At 41.1% G+C, this 23,958-nt stretch overlaps 1 protein-coding gene across 2 annotated transcripts in view; it reads right to left on the bottom strand.

Annotated features, from left to right (window-relative positions):
- The window catches only part of Plcb1 (phospholipase C beta 1), a 696,401-nt gene that overhangs the window by 237,720 nt on the left and 434,723 nt on the right, over positions 1-23,958 (bottom strand). For both annotated transcript variants that reach the window (XM_036183929.1, XM_036183928.1), the window contains exon 4: positions 22,538-22,675. In XM_036183929.1, coding sequence (XP_036039822.1) covers positions 22,538-22,675 — 138 coding nt within the window. The remainder of the gene's footprint in view (positions 1-22,537; positions 22,676-23,958) is intronic.

The raw sequence follows: 23,958 nt of genomic DNA, 5'->3' as shown, positions 1-23,958 counted from the left end.
CACCTGTGGCCAAATCATCTCCTTATGCAGCCCTGCTGGGTAAAGCAAGCTCAGATTCTCTGACCCTGAGTAAGGTCTCACAGGAAGCCTCTGTAGGTCTCCACACTGAGGTTCTAAAGAGCCAGCACTTCATCTACAGAGCAGTCTCCTCAGCCCTTGTAATGGCATTTTAAATAAACATTTTAATGCCATTTTAGGTTCAATGCAAAACTGAGTGGCAGGTACAAAGGGTTTCCATGTATCCTCTGCAGCGCCACATGAATAGCGTATTCCATTACTAAATATTCCCCATCAGAGTGATAAAATTGTTACAATCAATGAACCTACATTAACTCATTATTATCACCCAGAGTCCACCTCATATATTAAAGTTTGTTTCTTGATGCTATATGCTCTCTGAGCTTGGGAAAACCTATACTGGCACACATAAGCACTTATTTATCAGAGTAGCTCTCCTGCCGTAAGCATCCTCTATGTCCTATCTATTTACCTCTCATTTTACATAATGAGTTTCAAAAGTATCTTAGTGTTTGCCATAATTTAAATCTAGACATTTGAACACTTGTCACATGTTTTAAATACTTCATATTCTACTTACTGATAGTTGCTAACTGCTGTCATTTTTAACAGTGATTTCCAACTAAGTCATCTCATCTGTGACAACAGCCTGGTATGTGAATGAGGAATAACACTATATGGCTCCTTCATAATGGCCTCGCCTGCCTGAGCCTGTGTCACTACCCTTCTAGTGTGAAGCAGAATCAATGATGTAGGGCATTTTTCTTAAGGATTCTGTGAAGAATCTTTCCATGATGTGAGAAGTTCTATGTATTACACAGCCTGTGTTCAAATCAGAAAAGACTCTAAGAGAAGTCACTGCATGTGTGCTCTAAGACAGAACACTTAGAGTGTTAGATATGATTCTGGAACTGTTTTCTTGTTATTTGGTAACAGAGCAGGTCTTAGATCCTATCATTAGAATGTTCCTATTTTCATCTTGTATGCAAAGACAAAACTGCAAGACTACCATCCTTGCTACAACAAACCCCAAACAAAAAGTGTGCTAGTGTCAAGTAATATCAGTGTTGAGGCACAAACATTATATTGCTTAGCTGATATAATATCAAGGAAAGATGCATGATTATTTTCAAATGGCTTTAGGCTACAATTGGAAAATGCATAATAACTCAAGCTAACTTGGGAAATTGAAGAATTGATCAAGGACATTGAGTAATTTATTGTAATGGAAGGAAAAACTGGCCAAATTGAAGAAGGAGAAATGCATAGTAAACCAAGACCATCGAGAATCGAGTGTGAAAGCCAAGGCATGTTCTTCACTGCTTTTGCAATCAATTTGCAAACAGTCATTTTTCTAGATGACATGATTTCTTTCCCTACTAGTGAGCTCTTTCCTATGGCCCCAACTGCACCAAGTTGTCATAGATGGTGGCTCCTGTCACCATGGAGACTCTGGCTGCTTTCTTTACCTCTAGTATAGAACCAATATGGGACTGGTCTAGTGGGTCTACCTTTGGGGACAATCAGTTCATGTTAGAACCTTGTAATACATAAGAGGCCAAATCCTGAGCTAGGTGAAGCAGTACATAGAAGGAGGGGTGTAGAAAACACTGCATTTTTGCTCAAGAGCCCAGGGACAAGGATGTGTGCCATCCCTCAACTTACATGGATCTCATCATTCTATGACTGATTTTACAAATTGGGTGATTAAATTCTTAGTCATTGAGTTAGACTGTGTGATGCACTTGTAAATGAAAAATACTTCTACACCTTCAAGGTTTTGTCTTTGGAAATTAATCCCTGTGTCTCCCCTATAGTTTTAAGTTTTGAACATCACTTTTGGCTACAGAATTGGTGACTTGGTTTTGTTTGTTTCCTAGTGTAAAATGAACTATATTGGAATGGATTTTAAGAAAGTTAGGGGTGCTGGGTTCTCCAGTAAACAAAGTATAAAAAATTTCATGCTGGGGTTTGGAGCATCTGTCCTGAAAGCATTGGCCTGCTCCATGCCTTGCTTTGTGCTTTGGGCTATATCAGAAAGTGCAGTGACATCAGACTCAGATTATCTTGAAGAGGATAGTGTGGGAAAATAAAACCCTTTTGTGTTGGTTTGAATATGTTTTTCCCCTCTGCAGTGCATGCTGAATTTTATTTGTCATTGTGGCATTAGGTGACTAATAAATCTCTGTTTTTAAAAGTACCAACTCTCTATTATGTTGCTACAATGCCAAAAAATGGACCAGGAAATCCCTCAAAGAAGAGGTAGAAGCAAAAAGACAGGTAAGTGTGTCTGTTGAAGTTAAGATAAGGAGAGGTCTGTGCCATCACTGTAAGCTTCAAGGGTTACTTTTTTATTTAAATAGCTGGATGGTGGTGGTGGTGGCGGTGGTGGTGGTGTTGATGGTGATGGTGTTGTTGTTGGTGGTGATGGTGGTAGAGGTGGTGGTGGTGGTGGTGATGGTGGTGGTGGTGGTAATGGTGGTGATGGTGGTGGAGGTGGTGGTGATGGAGGTGGTGGTGGTGGTGGTGGTGGAGGTGGTGGTGGTGGTGGTGATGGTGGTGGAGGTGGTGGGAGGTGGTGGTGGTGGTGGTGGTGGTGGGTGGTGGAGGTGGTGGTGGTGGTGGTGGTGGGTGGTGGAGGTGGTGGTGGTGGTGGTAATGGTGGTGGTGGAGGTGGTGGTGGGTGGTGGAGGTGGTGGTGGTGGTGGTGGTGGTGGTGGAGGTGGTGGTGGTGGTGGTGATGGTGGTGGTGGTGGTAGTGGTGGGTGGTATTTCTTTCCAGCTAGTTTCCTGACTCATTCCTGGAGTGTAGAACCCCCAAAGATTCACACCTATGGCTCCATGTCAATTGGCCATTTTCTTGGGATAGTGCCCCTCTCATAGCCTACTGCCACTTTTATGAAAACATTTGCTACTAGTCTAGTCCTGATAGTCTTGATGTCAATTATTTTGCCTGTGGCTGACTCAATACTGTGTACTATAGATGATAAAAGTGTATAACCAGGTTCTGTTCTTATAGTAGTTATCTAATCCTGCTTATTTTTAAAGATATTCTATTTGAAGATATTAAAACAGAAAGATTAAAAACAAACAAACAAACAAAAAACAACTAATTCTACAGTGGGAGGAACTCCAAGAAGGAAACAGGGAGCAATCACTGTTTCTTGGGAGTTAAGTGGTGCTGCTTATTTGCTAAACTGAAATGTTTGACAAAATTAAAACTGCATTCCTGGAAAATTGAGTTGTAAGTATGCACAGGTTGTTCCTCGTTAACTTACAACATAATGACGGAATTCTGCTAAAACGTAATTTTCTCATTTGGAAATCGATTTGTTTTAAATACCTTAATTATACCTTCCAACTTTATTTTAAGCCCACTAGCAAACCGGTTTCTTTTCCTGGAGATGAGAAGGGGCTTGGCCCGTGGTAGGAACCTGGATCCTGGTGGTCCCTCCTCTGCCATAAGAGCTACTCCTCTGCCTCTGGCTTTGAGCACTTCATTTATTTTCAGATTATTGAACTCTCTTCTAGATGGTTTGAAAGTTTTCTGCACTGGACTTTAGAGCTACTCTTTGCCACACCTGAGCTGTGGGGTTACTATTAAGTGCTGCCCTTCTACACTTTGGCCTAACTGAAGGCCACTGTCCCCTATACCAGCTGTACATCCAACCCAAAATTAACTCAACAACTTGTTTAGCTCCAATATGCTCTGCTGCACATGGACAGTCACAGGAAAGTAGAAGTTGGAGTTTCTAGGGAAAATGTGACGTCCTGATGTAGGTGCTCCTGAAAACACACAGATAGCTAGGGATGGGGAAATATCTCGTTCTTGTTAGCTTGGGTCTATCAGTTTGTGAGACCATTCATGCATCCTGATACACAGAGAAAAAAAATATAAGAACAAATGTTACACAGATAGAAACTGTTACCTTGCCATGTTACCTTTTGCTTTAGTGTATCTTGGCCCCCTAACTCCTATGCTACACACCATGGTTCTTTCTAAAAACTTTGCTCAATTTCGTAGAAGATAAACTCTAAGATTTGTGCCATTGGAAGTAACTGGCTATAAATTATTCTGCACAATCAGGAGGAGGGAATGAAGGGAATAACAATTTATCTGTTTTCCTTTAGTTATTTGTCTCATACACACACACACACACACACACACACACACACACACACACACGAACGCATGCACGCGCACACACACACACACACACACACGCACGCACGCATGCGCACACACACCACACACACACGCCACACACACACACACACACACACACACACACAAATGCATGTGTGCACGCACACACACACGTGCACACACACCACACACACACACACACACACACACACACACACCACACACACACACACACACACACACACACACACACACACACACATCCCACACACATGTTCCAGATTGAACCAAGGCCTTCATGCATGCTACTCTGAAGTACACATTCATTCTTTTTTGCTCTTCTCACCCCACTTCCCATTCTCACTCCTTGCTCTGGTGACTAGCAGCACCCAAGCTCCAATACCCCGAGCTGTTTCTCCACAGGTCTCAGCGTTTCCTAATGGCCCATTGCTTTCTCTTAGAAACTGGCACTTATATTCCTTTGCCATCAATTTCATAATATCTTAAGCAGGGTAAGAGGACTTAGCGCTCATAATTCAATGTTTTAAGGCTATTTTTCCTCCCTAATTAGCTGTGTGTCTCAATAAAGCTACTTAAAAACAACAACCCTGTAATCATCCTTAGCATCCTCTTTTGTATCCTATTATACAGTAAAAACAATAGCAAATATTTGGCCTTGGAAGCATATCAAGAATCCAGTCTTCGTTTAGACTTCAGCCAAAGCACTTGAGTATTCCTTTACCTTCCACTTTTGCACACACTTTGCACACAGAGTGATCCGGTTAAAGTACGGCACATCCAACCTATCCTTTGGTTACTCATAACAATAAAGGTGATGCTCAGAGTATCCACATGCCACGGAACTAGCATCACCTCTCATCCTATACGCTGTTATTTCTCTGCTACCACGGAGTGTCTGCTTTCAGCTAAACTGGCCTCCTGAGTCCTGCCATCATGCTGGGCCTTCTTGTCTCCCTTATCTTCTTCAGGCTTTCATCTGCTGGCATCCTCTCATCCTGGCCTTTTCTCAACAACGTGTTTAAAAGCAAAGTGTTCTCCCACTCTCCAGCACTCCCTACCCCCTCTATATGTTGCTTGTCCTGGCATGTTTTGCTGTTGGTCTACTCCCAATTCTAATGTTTGGTTATTTCTCTAACCTTAGCCCTCAAAACAGTGCATGACAAACAGTGGGTAATTAAATATTTGTTAAATAAGTGAATACTATTATATAGCCATTAAGAAAAATTACTAAGAAGTTATTTTCAAAAACTTCGTGTTATCGTTAGTGATGTACAAATTACTTGGGAGCACTTAGCTAGTCTCCTCAAGATAGTGACTGATATCGAGGGAGAGCCACCAGTCTCTCTCAAGGAGTGTCAAAGAATTGTTTTTCTCTAGGACTTAATATATGGAGGGGAACAGGAGACAAAGTCAGGCTGACAGTGAGCTCTTCTTCCCTCCAAAACCCAACAGTGATTCTTTTCTCTTCTTTCCTCCCTCCTGTTCCTTCTCCTTCCTTCTCTCCTCCTGCTCCCTCCCTCTCTTCCTTTCTATCATTACTATTACTATTATCATTTTAAAGTATTTTCTTTTTCTCTTTCTTTTACTTCTGTTTTTCTTTCTGTGTCAGCATGTCTGCTTCAAGCCCTGGGTCAAAGACAACACATTGAAGGCATACTCAGCTGCCAGGCCTCTGAAGTCAGGGGTGCCAAGGAGTGGGGAGGAGGTCCCTTGGCTCTGCACCCAGGGTTGGATGGGTAAGGAGAGATGCCATCACTGATCTGGCTTTCTGTCTGGCATTGCTGGGGCTAGCAGGACTTGTACACATGACAGTCAGAAAGCACAATTATTTCTGTTAGCAGGTTTATATGTTCCCTTCACTCCAGCTCAGGTGCCTCTATGTGGGATCCTGATTGGCTCCATGCAGCTCATGTTTAACACATGCAGAAAAGTGACTTGAAGGACAGAAGGCAGGAGATGCTTTTCTCCACAGTCCCAGCATGATAGCTGCTGCGGCTTATCTGTGAGTATGAAAGTCCAAGCTGCCCTTTCTTCTCTGTTTATTATGAATCTCTCTCCTCTGACTTTTAAACTTTTGTAAGAGTGTTCCAGGTGGGTGACATTTTCACAATGTAAAACTCAGTATTTATCTAACTAACACTCCTACAAAACTCAAGCACAGATGGTGGGGAAAATGGTATTTTTCAGTGATGGACCCCCATAGCTATCAGACAAGAGTGTAGGGGATGGAGCTTAGCCTGTGTTATGATTGGTAGGGGAAAGCTGAAGATGATGTCGGCATGGGCTGTTTAAGGTCAGAAGAAACAAAGAATGAAGATCTCATGAAATACAATCAATAAAGTGTCTTTATGTCCCATTTCTCAGCAGTCACTTCTGTCATATGTACAACCTATAACAAAATCACGCATAGTGCCCTGATATCCCTCAACACATTGTGGAATATCATTTATGACATCTTTTTTCACTTTATTATTTTGCATTGAAGAAAATTCAAAGTTTTAGTTATTGACTACTTATCACAAATTGATGCTTAAATGAAAATAAACTATATTTTGAAGAGAATATATATTAGTGTTTATAAATTTAAATGTTCCCATAATAAAAAATATGACTTTTATCTTTAGGGATTGGTTTAGAACATGTAATACTATTAATTTTGAAGAATGCCTGCTGTGGATATTGCTCGGTATAAATAAAATGCTGTTTGGTTAGTGGCCAGGCAGGAAGTATAGGCGGGACAAGAGAGAAGAAAATTCTGGGAGGTGGAAGGCTGGGGCAGAGAGAGATGCTGCCAGCCGCCATGACAAGAAAGATGTAAGGTACAGGTAAGCCACGAGCCATGTGGCAAAGTATAGATTAATAGAAATGGGCTAAACATAAGAGTAAGAGCTAGACAATGGTAGACCTGAGCTAATGGCCAAGCAGTTTAAAGAATATAAATGTCTGTGTTTGAGGAATCTACAAGTGGCTCTTTACTCTGCTGTGTGGTGGATTTAGCCTTTGCTAGTTAAAAAAAAAAAAAAAAAAAAAAAAAAAAAAGGTTTCTGGGCTATGCACTGCTTTGATAGAACTGCTTCCGGTAGTTGATGGTACACATGGCTCCAGACCCAGAGCTGGCGATAAACTGTACCACCGCCACTTTTTTTTGGGAAGCTGAAGTGGGCAGAGGCAGCAGCCACAGCGGCGTTTCAGTCTTACAAAGATGGATATTATATAGAGAATCTGGTTTATGTTGTCTTTGGGATTTTTAACTACAGAAAAAGATTTGATCGTAAAAGCTGTTGAGTTAATCAAATATGTAAATTTTAAAGGTACCTTGACTTCAAAATTTGGATATAAGGATATGTTGCTTTGGAAAAGAGTCTCTGCTTTTGTTTCCACAGAAAGCCAGAGGCTGTGGATTTCTTCCAGATTAAGATACATTAGGTTTGATCAGCCAAGACCACCTGAAAGGTCTCCGATGACACCATAGCCCAGATGATCCAACATCCAGAATGGTTTCAAGGCAACTGGCTCAGAGGTTTACCCTCACGCACTACTCCATAATCCTAAAATTTTCTTTGTGTCCCCATAAGATACAGTGCCCCCCTCCAGCAGGAAGAAGTAAGAGAAACTACATCCAAATTCCCAAAATTATCAAGTTGGCTTTGGAGATGGAATTGGCTCACTCTTTCTCTAAACCCAGGGATATTGCTAAAAGAAAAGGTTACGAGATTCTTGTGTCCCAAATCAGAAGAGCCCTCTGATGTGGGACAGAAAAAACCCAATATTTTTATTTAAATCAGGTTGATTATAAATATAATTTCTTTCTAAAGAAGAAAAGGGGATATAATATAGATATAATAGGATGAAAGGGTAGATTAATGAACTTACTTTTAAAGAACAACAACTTGCATAAATGTTTTACATTGGTGTAGATTTTAGTCTATTGATACAAAGTTAAAGTTAATTTTGTTATATTGTATATATACTTCTACTCTCATTTGAGGTATTATGTTTATGCAACTCATTTACATTGTAATGGATAATTAAAAATAGATTAATAATTAGTCATCTATGATAGTCAAACTTGTATGTAACATGTTAATTAAGTTTTCTAGGTATACATAGATATATTTCAGATATATAGGTAATCTTCAAACACTTCAAAGACCTACAGAATATGGCATTCAAAATATTTTTTAAAATTCAGACTTTCTGGACAGTGAGACATGTCTGCTCCTGGCAGCACCAATTTACTTCAGAGAGGAGGATGGGCATCGAAGACACTTCATATGGAGTTTATCTTCACCTTGGCAAAAATAGCCATTTGGGCAAGAAACTGTTCTCGTCTGGACTGCTTGATCGACGGAACATGCAGGACCCATAGAAAGGTGACCACTGAACTTTGCTTGGCAAAATGGTCTTTCAGGTTCTTGCTTCACAGAGAAAACTGCCAGACATTCTACAGGACACTGAGAGAAATGACCAAGAGACTCTAGCCCTATGGGCTGAAGACAAACACCCCAACTTTACAAAGGAACATTAGGTGACTGTCCAGGCTGCCAGCTTTCTCTGTCTACCCCACTAGACTCCCAAAAGTTGCTTGCATCCTTCTCCCAGTTCTCAGGCAATATTATATCCTTCTGAGGTCTTTGATGTGTTTGAAGACTAGATAGTTATAATTTTCTCAGTTATGATGAAAGATAAGTTACATATTAAAGCTTAGACTCACAAATATAAGATAGATAGGATATCTTCTTTAATATTGTAACTGTAATTCTTGCTTGATAATTGTTTTGTTATATGTAATTTTACTATGTAAAAGTTAAATCCTTCCTTTAAAAAAAAAAAAAGAAAAGAAAAGGGGAAGTGCTGTGGATATTGCTCTGTATAAATAAAATGCTGTTTGGCTAGTGGCCAGGCAGGAAGTATAGGCGGGACAAGAGAGAAGAGAATTCTGGGAGGTGGAAGGCTGGGGCAGAGAGACGCTGCCAGCCACCTCCATGACAAGGAAGATGTAAGGTACTGGTAAGCCACGAGCCATGTGGCAAAAGTATAGACTAATAGAAATGGATTAATTTTAGATAGAAGTAGTAGATAACAAGAAGCCTGCCATGGCCATACAATTTATAAGTAATATAAGCATCTGAGTGATTATTTTATATGTGGATTGTGGGACCGTGGGGGCTTAGTGGCACCTGGAGAGAAGATCTCCAACTACAAATGCCAATGAAAATTTGCAAAACTTCTTTGTATCAAATTCCACAGTAAAAATGGACCAGCACTGGCTTTGCAGGTCTCTTCAGCTATTCCAACTTAATTTCTAACTTTCCTCAATTGGTTGTAATTTTCCTTCTCTTCCTCCCTCTTCTTGTATTGATTTGTTTGTAATTGTATTTCAGGTCTTGAATTTATAGCTACCCTCTATCTCAGCTTTCCAAGTGCTAGGATTAGCCATGCCTGCCTAATTTTTTTTCCTTGAACATCATCAACAACAACAACAACAACAAAAGTTCCCTCTATGGATCAACTTCTCTCATTCCTTTAGCTCTAAGGTGTCAACTGCTAGGAAGCAGAAGCTGACTTTCATATTTTAATAAGTGCACAGTGACTGATGGATCACAGGTTCTCAATGGGAACAGGTTGGGTTTGGGGACAATTAGGAGAATGGAAGTCATTGTAATTGATACCAAACATGTCCTCCTACTCAGAATTTTTGCAAATTATGGACAGAAAATCATATGTATATTCTATGCAAGGAAGCTAGAAACAACCATCCATTAGAAGAACCTCAATTTCTTCTACCCTGAAGGATTAGAGTCCATGATGCTCAAAGCCTTCAGGGCCTTGACATTTTCTGTGATTTACCAGTTGTTCTCAACAGTTCAAATGCCTCCTTTCCTTTACCCCTTCCTCTGTCTCACCACCCTTCCTTCTCTCTTTCATTCTTTCTCCCACCCCTAAAGACATTCGCTGGCCATCTATCACATAATCAACTAGATTCCTGTGTCCAAGAGTGACCCAGCTGTGCTGTTTGCTCACTGGCTCACACAACTAGGACACTGCATTAAACACTGCATTAAACATATACCAGCAGGCAATTCCAGAGTAATGAATGCAGCAGAAGACATGATGATGTTTTTAGTAAAACAGAGAGAATAGTAAAAGATTCCTTGAGATTTTTGGCTAGAAAAGGAGATGGTGAATCTCAAGTGAGGCCTACACCTTATGCAGAAAGACAGGTAGAGTTGGAAAGTAAAGAGAAGTTTCTAGAAAAGCAGGTAGCTGACAATCATCAAGACCTGTCAAGAGCTTCGATAAAACAGCCCAGAGGAAGAACATGAGGGAGAGATGTGGGAACTCATTATAAGGAGCAGGGAGCTTGGATGCTGCTGGGGTGGTGGGCAAGCAACTGATATGGATGAAGTTAAGTAAGTTTCCAGGAAATCTCACATCATAATCTTCAAATAAGTGAATTAAATTCTCCAAGACAGAGTAGCAGAGGCTCCCTTTTAGAAAGTGGAGATCCTTAAGACTAATGTTCAGTTCACACAAAGTGTTTCAGAGAGTGCATTCTCTCTCTCTGTCTCTCTGTCTCTGTCTGTCTGTCTGTCTGTCTCTGTCTGTCTCTGTCTGTCTCTGTCTGTCTCTGTCTCTCTCTCTGTGATAGAATTTAAAAATGTAGCTAGAAATTGACCACATCTATTAAGGCAGAACATAGAAAAATCTACAACCAGCAATTATACTTTACAGTGTATGCTCCCAGGAAAGGCAGCTGTGTGGCTTCACTATTGCAATAGCCTTAAATTAGGAACTGTCAGGATGCCTGTCAAGTATAGCAAAAAGTACAGAATACTATGTAACAAAGAGAATTAATAAATTCTACTCATAATATAGAGAATACTAAACTGGTAAATCTGGAATGATAGAAGGGAGATAAAAATGGCTACATTCCATGAAGCCATTTATTGATACTTTGAAAACAAGCAAAGCAGATCAATGTAAGAAGCCCAAACAAGGGCTGTTAGAAGAGCAGATGCCTGGGATCCTGATGATGCTGGATTTTACTGGTCAGCTTTAAATCAGGGTGCTAGTAATACGGGTGTGCTTCCTTTCCAAAAGTCTACCATGGCATAGTTAGTATATGAGCACTTTTCCAGATGCTTAGTGACCATTAGTATGGCTACATGGAAATGCATGTGTTTTGTTTTGTCCTTTTGTAAATGCCTGAAAGAATTCAGTGCTAAAGAAAGGTTAAAAAAATGGTGGTATTTACCAATGCCTGTGCAGTTAAGCCACATATAATTTCCCTCTCTTGGCAATTATTGCACATCTTAGTCTCATCCTACTGGGCTCCAAAGCTGTTGAACGCACTGCTTCCCAACAAAACAGAGCAACATTAAGGCTGAAGTCTACCAAAATAGGTGATGATTAACAGTATACTCATGTAGCAGGAATCCTAAATGGTCTTATTAATAAGAGAAAACCTGAGGCCAGTTATTGGGGTGAATGCTGGAAGATCAGAGAAGCAGAACAAGCCACAGCTACCTCACCTTGCCAGTTCCTCAGCTGATCCTGTTTCCTCAGACTAGATGCCTCTCAGCTGAACTGTGCTGCTCAAAAGCTTAACAGCTTAACCAGCCAAATGCTTCTAGTTACTGGTCTTCATGCTTTATATATCTTTCCGCTTTCTGCCATCACTTCTTGGGATTAAAGGCGTGTGCCACCATGCCTGGTTGTTTCCAATGTGGCCTTGAACTCAGAGATCCAGAGGGATTTCTGCCTCTGGAATGCTAGGATTAAAGGAGTGAGTGCCACCATTTTCTAGCCTCTGTATCTAGTGGCTGTTCTGTTCTTTGACCCCAGATAAGTTTATTAGGGTGCACAATATTTTGAGGAACACAATACCACCATATACCCACATGGGGGGCGGGGTCTTACCAGTATGTCCATCAATTTACTATTTTATATCATAGCCTGGACCTCAAATCCTGCCTCTCAGGTGACAGATGGCTTCACTAATTTCATGGAACAGGAAGAGGGAGGGCAAGGAGATGAGTCTCCTATTTCGACGCCACTCAGAGATCACATATAAGGCATGTTTCTCCTTAGACCACAAGTGCCAGGCTTCCTAGAACACTGACCCTAGAGGTTTTACCACCGATGATTAGAGAAGGAGCTCGCTAGACCCAAAGGTAAACATGCTGGAAAACATTTGGCTTTCTAAATGCAAAACAGTGAGGCGGGTCCTTTGCCTTCTTTACATAGTGGGATTCCTCTGGGCTGCATTCCAGGACAGATCTCATTACTGGTTGGGCTTCTCCGGGGAAATGAGTGTTCTCTTAGCAGTTGTAATCCAGGTCCCTGACACCTGAAGGTGGACAACAGCACATGGCAATCATGAGATGGGCTGCCTTTGGCTCACAGCACTTCACAGTTGGCAGCTTACAGGATGCTGCTCACATTGCATGTGATCAGGACATAGTAGTAGACACACCTAGAAGTCAGTTTCTGTGCCACACCCCAAGAGAAAAACAGGATATAGGATGGAAAAACAGGATAAAGAATGGAAGTGGGCAGGCAGAAGAAAACTATTTTCTCTTCAGGCACACTGGCCAACTGAAAATTTGATCTGATGAGTCAGTTAGCTTACTTGAAATGACAGGAATTTTGTGGGTGGATGTAAATGACCTGCCTTTTACAGTCCACAGTAACCTTACAAGTTAGGTCTTTAAAGTAATTCACTAACTAGTGAAGAAAAATGCTTGAGAAATCAAATTCTCATTGTTCTCACTGAGTGATTGCTGACTAAAATTCGGCTTCAGTGATAAGAAAATTGAGGTAATCAGAAAGAATTTCTTCTACATTCTGTTCTGCTACTAGGACCATAGGTGTACTCTGCTCTTATTCACCTGAGCAAAGTGCCCACTGTTCCCACCTAAGCTCAGCCTCTCTGAGCAATAGAATAAGAACAGTCTCTCCCACGCACTGTGTGTGTATATATGTATGGACATATGTGATGATATATTGTTTCTAATCTAAGAAGTAAAGCTTGCTTGAAGATCAGAGGACAAAGCTAGCCACAGAATTAGCCACAGAGGTTTAGGCAGTGATGTCACACACCTTTAATCCTAGCCCTCGGGAGGCAGAGATCTGTCTGGATCTCTATAACTTCAAAGCCATGCTGGGCTACAAGAGATTAATCCAGTCTAAAAGAAACAGAGCTAGGCAATGGTGCCATACACCTTTAATCCCAGCACTTGAGATCTTATGCCTTTGCTACCAGTATTTGAAAGCACGTACGCCATTAATCTCAGCACTAAGAAGTTTGAGATAGAAAGTGAAATGGCTGGGTAGAGAAAGGCATATAAGACTTAAGGAGACAGGAACTAGAGAGCCTTTTGGCTGAGGACTCAGGCATTCAGTCTGAGGATTCAAGGAGTTAGTGAGGTGAGAAGTGGCTGTGGCTTGTTTCCTCTGATCTTTCAGCATTTAACCCAATATCTGGCTCCAGGTTTTTATTATAAGACCATTTAGGATTTGTGCAACATGTATGTGTATATATGTGTATGTATGTGTTGTATATGTGTGTATGTATATGTTATATATATGTGTGTGTGTGTGTGTGTATGTATGTGTCCATACATGTATGGCGTGTGTGTATGTGTGTGTATACATGTACATGCCACAGCACATACGTGGAAGTCAGAGGAAAATTTTTGGGAATTGGTTCTCTTCTTCCACCATGTAGCTTCTGGGGATCAAACACAGGTTATCAGGGTCAATGGCAAGCCTATTGGGGCCATCTTACTAGCCTAGGGGTGGACAGTTTGGAGTTACAGATCTAACAGTAGTATTTTTGAATTTTGACTACTTTTATGGTTTATAGCATAACAACTCACCTTTTGTCAAGTACAAGCAGCTCTAGACAATATGGAAGCAAATGGGAGTTGCTGCCTCCCAATAAAACCTCACTTACAAAAGGAGAGTGTTGTTAGCTCAGTTTGGCCTCAGGCTTAACTTCCTCAAGTCCTATATTAAATCTTATTTCACTCGTCTAGCCAGAGACACATCCCAGCAGTCCTGCTCACCTCCATGGGCTCTTGGGTTTCTTGTACAAGACTAGCCTCACCACTACATAAGATGGTGTCATTTCTTATACCTTAAAAGTACCCTGAGCTCACTTGTCTTCACTTCCTAAGAGCTTTCCCATATCTCTGCTGCTCATTACATCACAACACCTCAAGAAACAAACAAACAACAAACTGGTTTTGATTTCTTAACCTGTCTCCTTCTGAATCCCCAATGTCATTCTGATCAGATATTTGAACCCAAGACTCCACTGAGGTTGTCCTAACAACGCTACAGTGAACTTTGTGTCATTAGATCCAGTTGTCAATTTCTGGCCTTCATCTTACTTGGAACTGTTAGGAACAATTGCACAGTTGATCTCATCTGCTGTGGATGATTGATTGATAAATAAAACACAGATTGGCCAGTAGCCAGGCAGGAAGTATAGGCAGGACTAGCAGAGAGGAGAATTGAGATAACAGGAAGGCAGAGAGGAGACGCCAGCCTGCTGTCCAGGGAACATGATGTAGAGGCAGCAGGTAAAGCCACAGAACATGTGGTGACATATAGATTAACAGAAATGGGCTGAGTATAAGAGTAAGAGATAGACGATATTAGGCCTGAGCTAATGGCCGAGCAGTTTAAATAATATAAGTGTCTGTATGTTTATTTTATAAGTGGGCTAAGGAACTGCTGGGGCTTGGCGGGACCTGGAGAGAAAAACTCTAGCTACACTCACCCTTGAAATATTATTTTTTTACCTGACTTCCAATGACACACATTTATGATTGTTGCCTTGCTGGCTGTTCCTTCTCAGCTTCCTTTAGTTCTGATTCTTATATAATGTCGGAGTGTTCATGACTCTGAGGTCAGCTATCTTCTCCATCTAGGGTCACTTTGCAGTTGATCCTTCACCCAGCTTCATTAAGTTCCACGATAATTTTAAATGCTATTAATTAACTAATTTCTTTGAGAAGTTTATATATCACATTTGTTGCTAAACCGCAGGCCCACATACCAAACTCCCACTCAGCATCTTCACATGGATTTTTCATAATCTCAAAATGAACAGGACCAAAACTGAACCTCTGACATAGTGAGGGATGCTTCTTTCTTTCCTGATACTCAAGACAAAATTCTAACAACATCTTTGATTTCTTTCTCTTATATAGAACATGGTTCATAAGTATCTGCTGTTGGCTCTTGCTTTAAATTATGGAGATTTCGACCCCCTTCCATTTCCTTTTAAAGTTTTCCTTCACTCAACTAACTGGTAATTCACTTAAAATATCCCAGAGTTTGTTAAATGATCTGCTTTCCCCAATTGTTGTCTTCTCCCTGGCCCCTATCCCATTACTGAACAAATCCTAAGTCAGATCATATCTGAACTCAGTTCAGAACTCTGTGATGGCTTCCAATTCACCCACAAGAAAAGTCAGAGTCCTTCATGCTTCTGTGTTCTCTTAGCCTTGCTGCTTCTGTTCCTGCTGCAGGTACCCTGTGTTGTTTCAAGACATATCAGATACTATATTGCTGGAGGATTTTATACTTTATGTTTCTCTATCTGGAATATTCTACCTCTAAATATATTTCTAGCCTATTCCTTCAGATTCTTCAAATCTTTGCAGAGGTATCACCGACTCATAGATATTACAGGGATTAACAGCCTCGGAGGCCATTGAGTATAAACCACTCCTTCAGCTTGACTTTGGACCCCAACCCACATTTCCCTGGTAACACTAGAAATAGAAGCCCTTCCTCAGGATTAAAATTCCTCTGTGAGAAGGCTGAGGTACTGAGACCTCCTTGAGGCCCATTAAGAAAAAGTAACTTCTCCCTAGTCAAAAATAGAACCCAAGCTCTATCTCTCAGCTTAAGTGCAGATCTGACATTTTAAGCTCTCCAGAACATATGCTAAGCTCTCCTCTTCTTAACAGTTAATGCATCTGGGTCTGTCAATCACCTGGCCAGGAGTCCACACCCTACGAAGAGAGGATTATCACCCTATGAGATAACCCCCCTTTTTTCCCACAAGCCCCTCTGCTGGAGCAGCCCTGTGCCATGCTTTTACTACGGTCTTTCCATCTCTGAGACCTAACCATGAAAATGTAGAGCTTTTTCTTTTCCTTCTTTCTTAAAAATATTTTATTTTATGTGGATGGGTGTTCGTATGTATGCCTGTGTACCACTCACATGCCGGGCACCTGAGGAGTCCAGAACAGGGTGTTGGATTTCTTGGAACTAGCACTACAGGTGCTGGGAAATGAACCCAGGTCCTCTCTCTGCAGCCAGTGCTCGTGTCCACTGAGGCATCTTTCCAGTCCCATCCTTATTCTCCTTCCTAGCTCGCTGTTTGGATACTGGCTAAAAAAACCCAAGCATGCTTTCCCCGGCGCTCTGGGCTTTTTCACTCTTTTTCTGAAGCCACAGCCCTACCAAGCTCTCCATGGGATGTTTTCTGACTCCACTGCAAATGAAATGCCATCTCTCTCCTTCAGGATTTCAGCTCATCTACGATGTTAAATTTCTCTCAAAGTCTATAAAATCCTTCTCAAGCCTCCTTCTGAGCCGGTTTTAATTTTTTTTTTTTTTTTTTTTTTAATTAAGAAGGTTGAGAACCTAAAAAGGAAACCACTATTTCCTAGGTAATAGAGATGTCTGGTGGGACCAATCTACATAATGTCTACTTTCCCACACTGGCAATCTCTACTTCGTTTGTGTTGACCTCGCTTCTCACTTCCTTATTCTTTTATTTTGTTGATTGTCTCTCCCTCACTGGAATTCATGTTCCATATGGCAAAGGGTCTTTGTTTTGTTTAATGCTATATCCTCAGTAACAAGAACAGAGCTTGGGACATGGTTCAGAGCTTAATACAATTGTAAGTCAATGGGTGAATGATTCCAGCACCTTCCTGTCACCTATAAAAAACACACATTGTCAAGGGACTTCAAGGATCATATCCATTTGTCGGGAGAGTGGCTGAGATTTCAGATCTATAGACTCCTTAAGTGCTTTCTTCCTTTTTATGTGTTCCTTCTTGTATCCCTAATTTCAGGACTTATTAACATAGATTCATTCCCCTGCTTATTTCTTTCCTACAGTAAGCAAAAGTGGCCTCTGTGCTGGAGAACTATTTCCCTTACAGTGGTCTTGTTTTCTCCAGCAACACAGCAGCCCGCATTCGTCTCCTCAGCAACAGTTCTACTGCTCATTTTGCATTTGTTAAATTAATGGGTAGAATTTTGAAAGGTGATCTTGCCGAACACTGAGCAGTATTTGTGTTCTTCTTGACTTTTGGATTTGCTCTGCTTACCTCATATTCTGTGCCCCCTCCACCCCAGCTTTAATTTTTCTTACATACTCAGAAACAGAGACTAGAGGCATCCACAAGATTTTTTCTCATGTTATTCTCTCCCTCCCCCCAGTTTGTGGAGATACCTGACTAAGAATATTATCTCATTGGAGGTACAAATAAGTAATTATTGAGAAACTTTTTATAAAATTTCCACAGTGGCTATTAAGGAGGCTAGATGACTCCATTTCTTGAAAAGAGTCATCTAAAGAGGCTGTGTTTCTTAGGTATCCCAAACACTCTGGGAGATGTTTGCAAGTTAGAGAATGCACACAAGTGCTGAAGAATGTCGATTTGGCTCAGCTAAGTAAGATGATAGGCTCTCCCCATTGTACTCAGAGGTCAAGACCTGAGATTCTATTCAGCACAATGTTTTTCTTCCTTAATATGAATCTAGACTGAAAAGCTGCCAACAGAAGTCCCCAAATCACATCCAGTTCATAGTTGTATTTGTTTGTCTAACATGACATGTGAAAACAACTGGTGTCTATATTTAACATCCTATCTGGATTCTCCAGCTCCTTTTGGAGCTAAACTCAGAGGTCAGACAGCACTAGAGTGCAATGCCCAGATCTGCAGGATGCAAATCTCCTGGGAACTTGTTAGACATGCAAATACTCAGAGTCTATCCTAGACTGGCTGGGTGGCACTGTGTACTCAGTCTTTTAATAAGCCTCTGTAATGATTCTGGCCACAGTCAAGTTTTGTACCTACTGGTTCACAATTGGTGGAAGCTGAATAGCAGCTGCATTCTGATGAGAATGGCCTAAGGAGATTGTCAGGAGGCTCCCATTCCCCAGTCTTTGCTGCCTTACTTCTGTGCTATGTAGTTATTAACACACTTAATAAGGTCCTGCACAAATTTAAGTCCACAACCTGTATGTAACCTATGCAGTCTCTGAGAATGAATGACTGCCCTTGTGGCTGAGGTTGTTACAACAGTAAACTGATGGATGAACAGGGATGCTGAGTATTACAGCACCTCTTAATGGTAGGGAATGCCAAGGGAGACTGGACCAAAACTTTGAGAACTAAAGGCTCTTCCAGACTACTAGAAAAAGTCAGAGGGAAAGCGTGTGTCCACAAGTGACGCAGAAAATAGAACAAGGAGGTGTGACAGTTGTGTCTGAGTGACTTTCAAGTCCAAGGTCTACATCAGAATAGAAGAGATGGGAGCAAAGAAGACAGGAGAGATGGCCAATGGACATTTGCCTCTGAATGAGGCTGGTGATTGGCATTGTGGGGGTTTTCAAGGAAGATGTAGTCATGGTGAGATGTCTAAAAACTACAGTGTGCTTAAGGATATCTTAAGAGCCCAGGCTTTTACTCAGATGATGAAACAGCCACATTTATTGTAGAGTTTATTTATTCTTTTCATCCTCTGTTGTCATTTTCTTAGTGGATACCCTCAACCTTGCAGTAGATTGTGAATGTAGGCTCCACTATGAGTCAAAGGAAGAGAGGAAAGAAACAGGACATTCATTATCTCTCCTGAAGCTCCTCAGAGTGGTCAGGCATCTCAGGGAGGTGAGATGAAGTCCTGGGATGCCAAGTGATGGAAACTACAATATGAACATTGGCCTTCTGGAGAGTAGGGATGTGTAGAGAACAGTTTGACTTACATTCCTATTTCTCAGACACATTGAACTCCCAGAGGGGAGCTGATTGTTAGGGCACAGGAAGGCTGATGAGTCAGGCTGTGTGAGGAAGATGTGATTGTTGTTTAACTGTAAGAGACACTATGTTCTTAGTCCAAGCACAGAGGGAAGTTGGAAGACAGTTTCCTTTGCATGTCTGTCTCTCAAAGCATTCAGCTTTCTTAAAGACTAAATTAAAAATTTGGTTTCAGCCAGGAATAGTGGCATGCAACTTTAGTTCTAGCACTTCTGTGGCTATGCAGGATAACTACAAGTTTGAGGGCAGTCTGGGCTACGGAGAAAATTCAAGGTTTGAGGTCAGACTGGCCTATACAGTATAAACCTGTCTCTAAAACAAACAAGCAAACCCAACAAACAAGAAAACAACTAAGTGCAGCAAGTCTGGAATGCTATCTAGGCTAGTGTCAGCAGCTTCCTTCCGAGATTGGCCTTCCCTGGCTAGCTCATTAACAGACAAGCTCCTTCCCCTCCCCTTACTCTCAGGCCTCCTGCTTCATCCTTCTACACTCAACTTTATCTGGCATAAAGCACGTCAGGTTCATACCTTCACTAGGAGGTAGCTGGAAAGTTTTTCTAGAACAGCAGGGGCAATGGCCTTGTACACAGCTAAAGCCCTAACATTGGGAGTGTGTCTGGCACAGGAACGGTTCCCATTCTGCAGATACATGTTGAAGGATAGCACGAGCTGATGTCTGCTTGCAAACGAGTCTGACAGCATTCAACTTTCAGAGGAGCCTGTGCATCCTGTATCATGCCTGTTAGGTCTCAAACCCTGGGACAAATGGCTGAGGTGCCTATTTAACATCTCAAAGCAGACCTGGCAACCAGGTTCTCCCCGCATCCCTCAGTCCTTACCTGTTATAGGGTATTGCCAGCACACCCCCTTCTCTATCCCAACTCTCCAGCCCAGGGCTTGGGCTGCCCTATCTTGTATAATCCAGACCTTTTTATTACCCACCCCCTTTTACGTTTTGCTCTCTTGGCTGCTGCTTTTGGTTCACCTCTCATCTACCTTCCCCACTCCCTTCACAAGGCTCAGGGTCAGGTCCACTCTGGGCTCTCCCAGATGTCTCTGCCTCTGGGCTGTGCTCTCCTTTTATCTGCAATAAACTTTCTCTTCCACCTTACCTGGGAGCAGCCATGTCCTTTCCTTTCCTTTTTCTTTTTTTCATTCAGTGGCACCCTTTTCCTTCAGGGCTAGTGCTATGCAAGACCCCTGAGATTAGATACAAGATGTGATGGACTCACAGATCATTAACAGCCAGAAATATGGAAAATACACGTTAGAAGGAGAGTGGTGTCTGCAGATTTTAAATTTCTGACTCTTGTAGTTTCACTGGCAGGGGGTGGGGAGGTAATTCTATAGAAATTTATATCCAGAGAATGTAAAATATACTATATAGCATCATTAATTATGCCCAAAGCTTCAAGTGTCTGCTGAAAAACAAAACAAAACAACCTTTGTAGATACCATACTGATGAGGACCATAATGGGATTAGAAATTTAAATCTATGGGAAATTGGTATGTGGGAACCACAGAGAAGAGGAAATTGAACATTTTAAAAATATAACTGCACAAAGGCTTAGAACAACAGAAGATATACAGATTAGTATGCAACATAAATATATTCAGTCTCAGTAAAGACCTGCCTGAATGTAACATTTATTAATGTCTTAATTAGAAATACAATGAATATCAAGGCTGGTCATTTTAGAAAGGGGAATATAGATGTATTGGGGGAGATACATTTTTATGATGGTTTGTAAATGTTTAGTACTTGTTTATCTGCAGTCATCCAGTACTGTCCACCAACTCATTCAATACTGAGAAATGGGGCTGTGCAACTCAGTGAGTTAACAACAGGACTCCAAAATAAGGAGGAAAGCAAGGCAAGTACGATGCCAAAAGGGGCAGACTTTCCTGCCCTGCATTCTTTCCAAGTGTAAATTATACTCTGTTGTTATGAAGAGAAAACAGATTAGGTTTTAACACACTTGGAAAACATAGTTTTCAACACCCCAGAGGATTACATCTGGTTGGTATTTTATTCACTCTGTTGTAAGGATTGAAGTTGATGTTACAGAAATGATCAGAAATAAACCCTTGCTGAAACAGAACAGGCCAACACATTCGGCCGTAACTCATGTAATTTTCAGAGCACTAAAGATTGGACAATTATAGACCACACGGCCCTGACCACATACCCTGACCAGGAGCGACTGTGTAGCTGTGATCTGTGAGATATGTGCTCTGTGAGGGTACACCAATGATATATAGACCACTTAGATTCAGGTTCTTAACCCTTGAAGGAAATTGAAAGTCACTAGTGTTCTGTAATACAAAATATAAACATGGATGGGGACCCTTCTTTAAAATGTATTCATTTCAGTCCTTTCCAAATGGTCATTTTAGAATAGCAGTTCTCAACCTGTGGGTCATGATCCCTTTGGGGGTCACATATAGATACCCTAAATATCAGATACTTATAATTCATAACAGTATTAAAATTACAGTTATGAAGTAGAAATGAAATCATTTTATGGTTGGGGGCCACCACAACATGAGGAATTGTATTAAAGAGTTTGCAGAATTAGGAAGGTTGACAGCCACTGCTCTAGAGGAAGTATCACACTCAAGTCCAGGGAGTCTTAGAATGTGTTGCTTCTTGTCTACTATGTAGTCTTGCTCTTTCTGTGTACATCTGGGAGGCCCATTTTTTAGAAGTAGAACAGTCATTAGTTACTAAGGGAAAATCCATTTTAAAGCCACCATTTTAGTCTATAGCTGAATAAATATTTACTATTTAAAATTTTATGTAAAATGTATTCCTTATTTCACATATTAATTAAATAACTACTATACAACTGCTGGTGATCTGTGTGGTATTCAGGAGAAACCAGTTTACAAATGTGTTGAAGTTGAACATCCTTAGGCAGAGAGTTAAAAACGGAAATGAAGTTAGAAATGATGATGGGATCAAAGTTAAGATAGAAGAAAGAATTTCATTCACCAGGTGAAATGAAATGTGGTTTTATCTATATTTTGTTTTGCAAAGGATTTTTATCTAATGCCATATTCCTAATGAAAACAATCTCTGTCACTGAACACAGATGCTTGTTATTGAAACATGTTTTAAATACATGGATACTTGGCAGCTGAATTATTTTTAGATGGATGTTTAACCCAAACTAACTATTAAACAAACTGAAAATCTTCCACATGTATTAAATGGTATTGCTAGAAATTAGATGGGGACAACAGCTTTGGTGTCCCCACTTACCATACCTTGGCCACTTCCTCTTGGAAAGCCACAAGATTCAAGTGAGAGATGTTCACCAGGTCAGGACCATACACCACTGTTATCATGCGCTGCTCCAAGTGCCCGATGTTCCCAACATCCAGAAGTTCACGTAACTTGGGATCCTGGATAAGAAATGTGAAAAAGAGCAGCATATAAGAAAAAATTCTAACATGATCGAATACCTTTAAATGAACTTGAAGTAGAACTGCCTTTTTCTAAGAGGAACTTGAATGAATGGAAGTATTCCGTTCTACAGTGACTAGAGAGGTGGGGCACTTGCCAAAGAGCAGTGGGGGAAGACTTTCCAGGGCAAGACCCATGGTTTTCAGTGAAGCGCTCTTTCTGTCCTATAGTCATCCTGCAACACATCTGTTTGTGTTAGAATTCTTTTACTTCCTTACATCATCTCATGAGTTACACATTGAAATGGAAAATTTCATCTTTCTCCATTTGTGGCCATGTTAAAACAAAAGGAATTTTTTTTTCTTTTTCAAGACAGGGTTTTTCTGTGTAGTTTTGGTGCCTGTCCTGGATCTTGCTCTGTAGACCAGGCTGGCCTTGAACTCACAGAGTTCAACTGGTTTCACCTCCCAAGTGCTGGCATTAAAGGCGTGCACCACCACTGCCCAGCAAACAAAAAGGAAATTTTTACAGAATAAAAATGCTCATGCCTGCTATAGTCTAAGCAATTAAATAGCCTCTAGAAGCATATGAGTTGGTGCTATGGGAAAGTGGTGCAAAGTTAGGGCATGAAGGTGGGGTGCTTTGCTGGAATCTTCTGGTCATTGAGGGTATCCCTGTGAAGGCCATATTGAGTCCTGTACCTTTCTTCTTCCTCTCCTTTAGTCCTTCCAGGTCATGGGATGAATGTGTTTGCTATATGTCTGTTTCTGTGAGATGTGCCGTCCCCTCATTTCACCTACTAGATGCTCAGTAGTAATAGGTCTTCCCAGTCATAGACTGGAGACCTCAAACATGAGCTGACATAAGCCTTTTGTCCATATAAACTGATTGTCTCTGGTATTTGTTACAAAACCAGAAAGGTACCTATGGCAAAAAACATGGCCAAATCTCCTGCTGTGGCCCTTCCTCTGCACTGTTTACAGATGGAAAGAAACAGGGTGTCAGCGTCAACTTTGATAGTTGAAGTCCCTCACTCAGTGTGTTCTGGTATTTGGAAATAGGGAATGCCTGCCATCTTTTTCTGAGCAAGCCTCACTCTTTGGGAACATTATGAGTAAGTATCCCTTGGCGATACGGCTTTTGTTTTTGCCTTCCCCACCCCTCTTTTTTTTTCTGGGAAAGGGAAGTTTCCAAACTCACAGAACTCAAAATAAAACCGAAAATAGGGCTTAGTCAACTTGGCTGTCTTTATTTTCCTCCCATAGGACAGGCCCTGTAGGAC

The sequence above is a fragment of the Onychomys torridus genome, chromosome 4 (assembly GCF_903995425.1).
Source record: "Onychomys torridus chromosome 4, mOncTor1.1, whole genome shotgun sequence".
In the NCBI taxonomy this organism is placed as follows: domain Eukaryota; kingdom Metazoa; phylum Chordata; class Mammalia; order Rodentia; family Cricetidae; genus Onychomys; species Onychomys torridus.
Note: the sequence above shows the minus strand (reverse complement) of the source record. Positions and strands in the feature narration are given on the sequence as shown.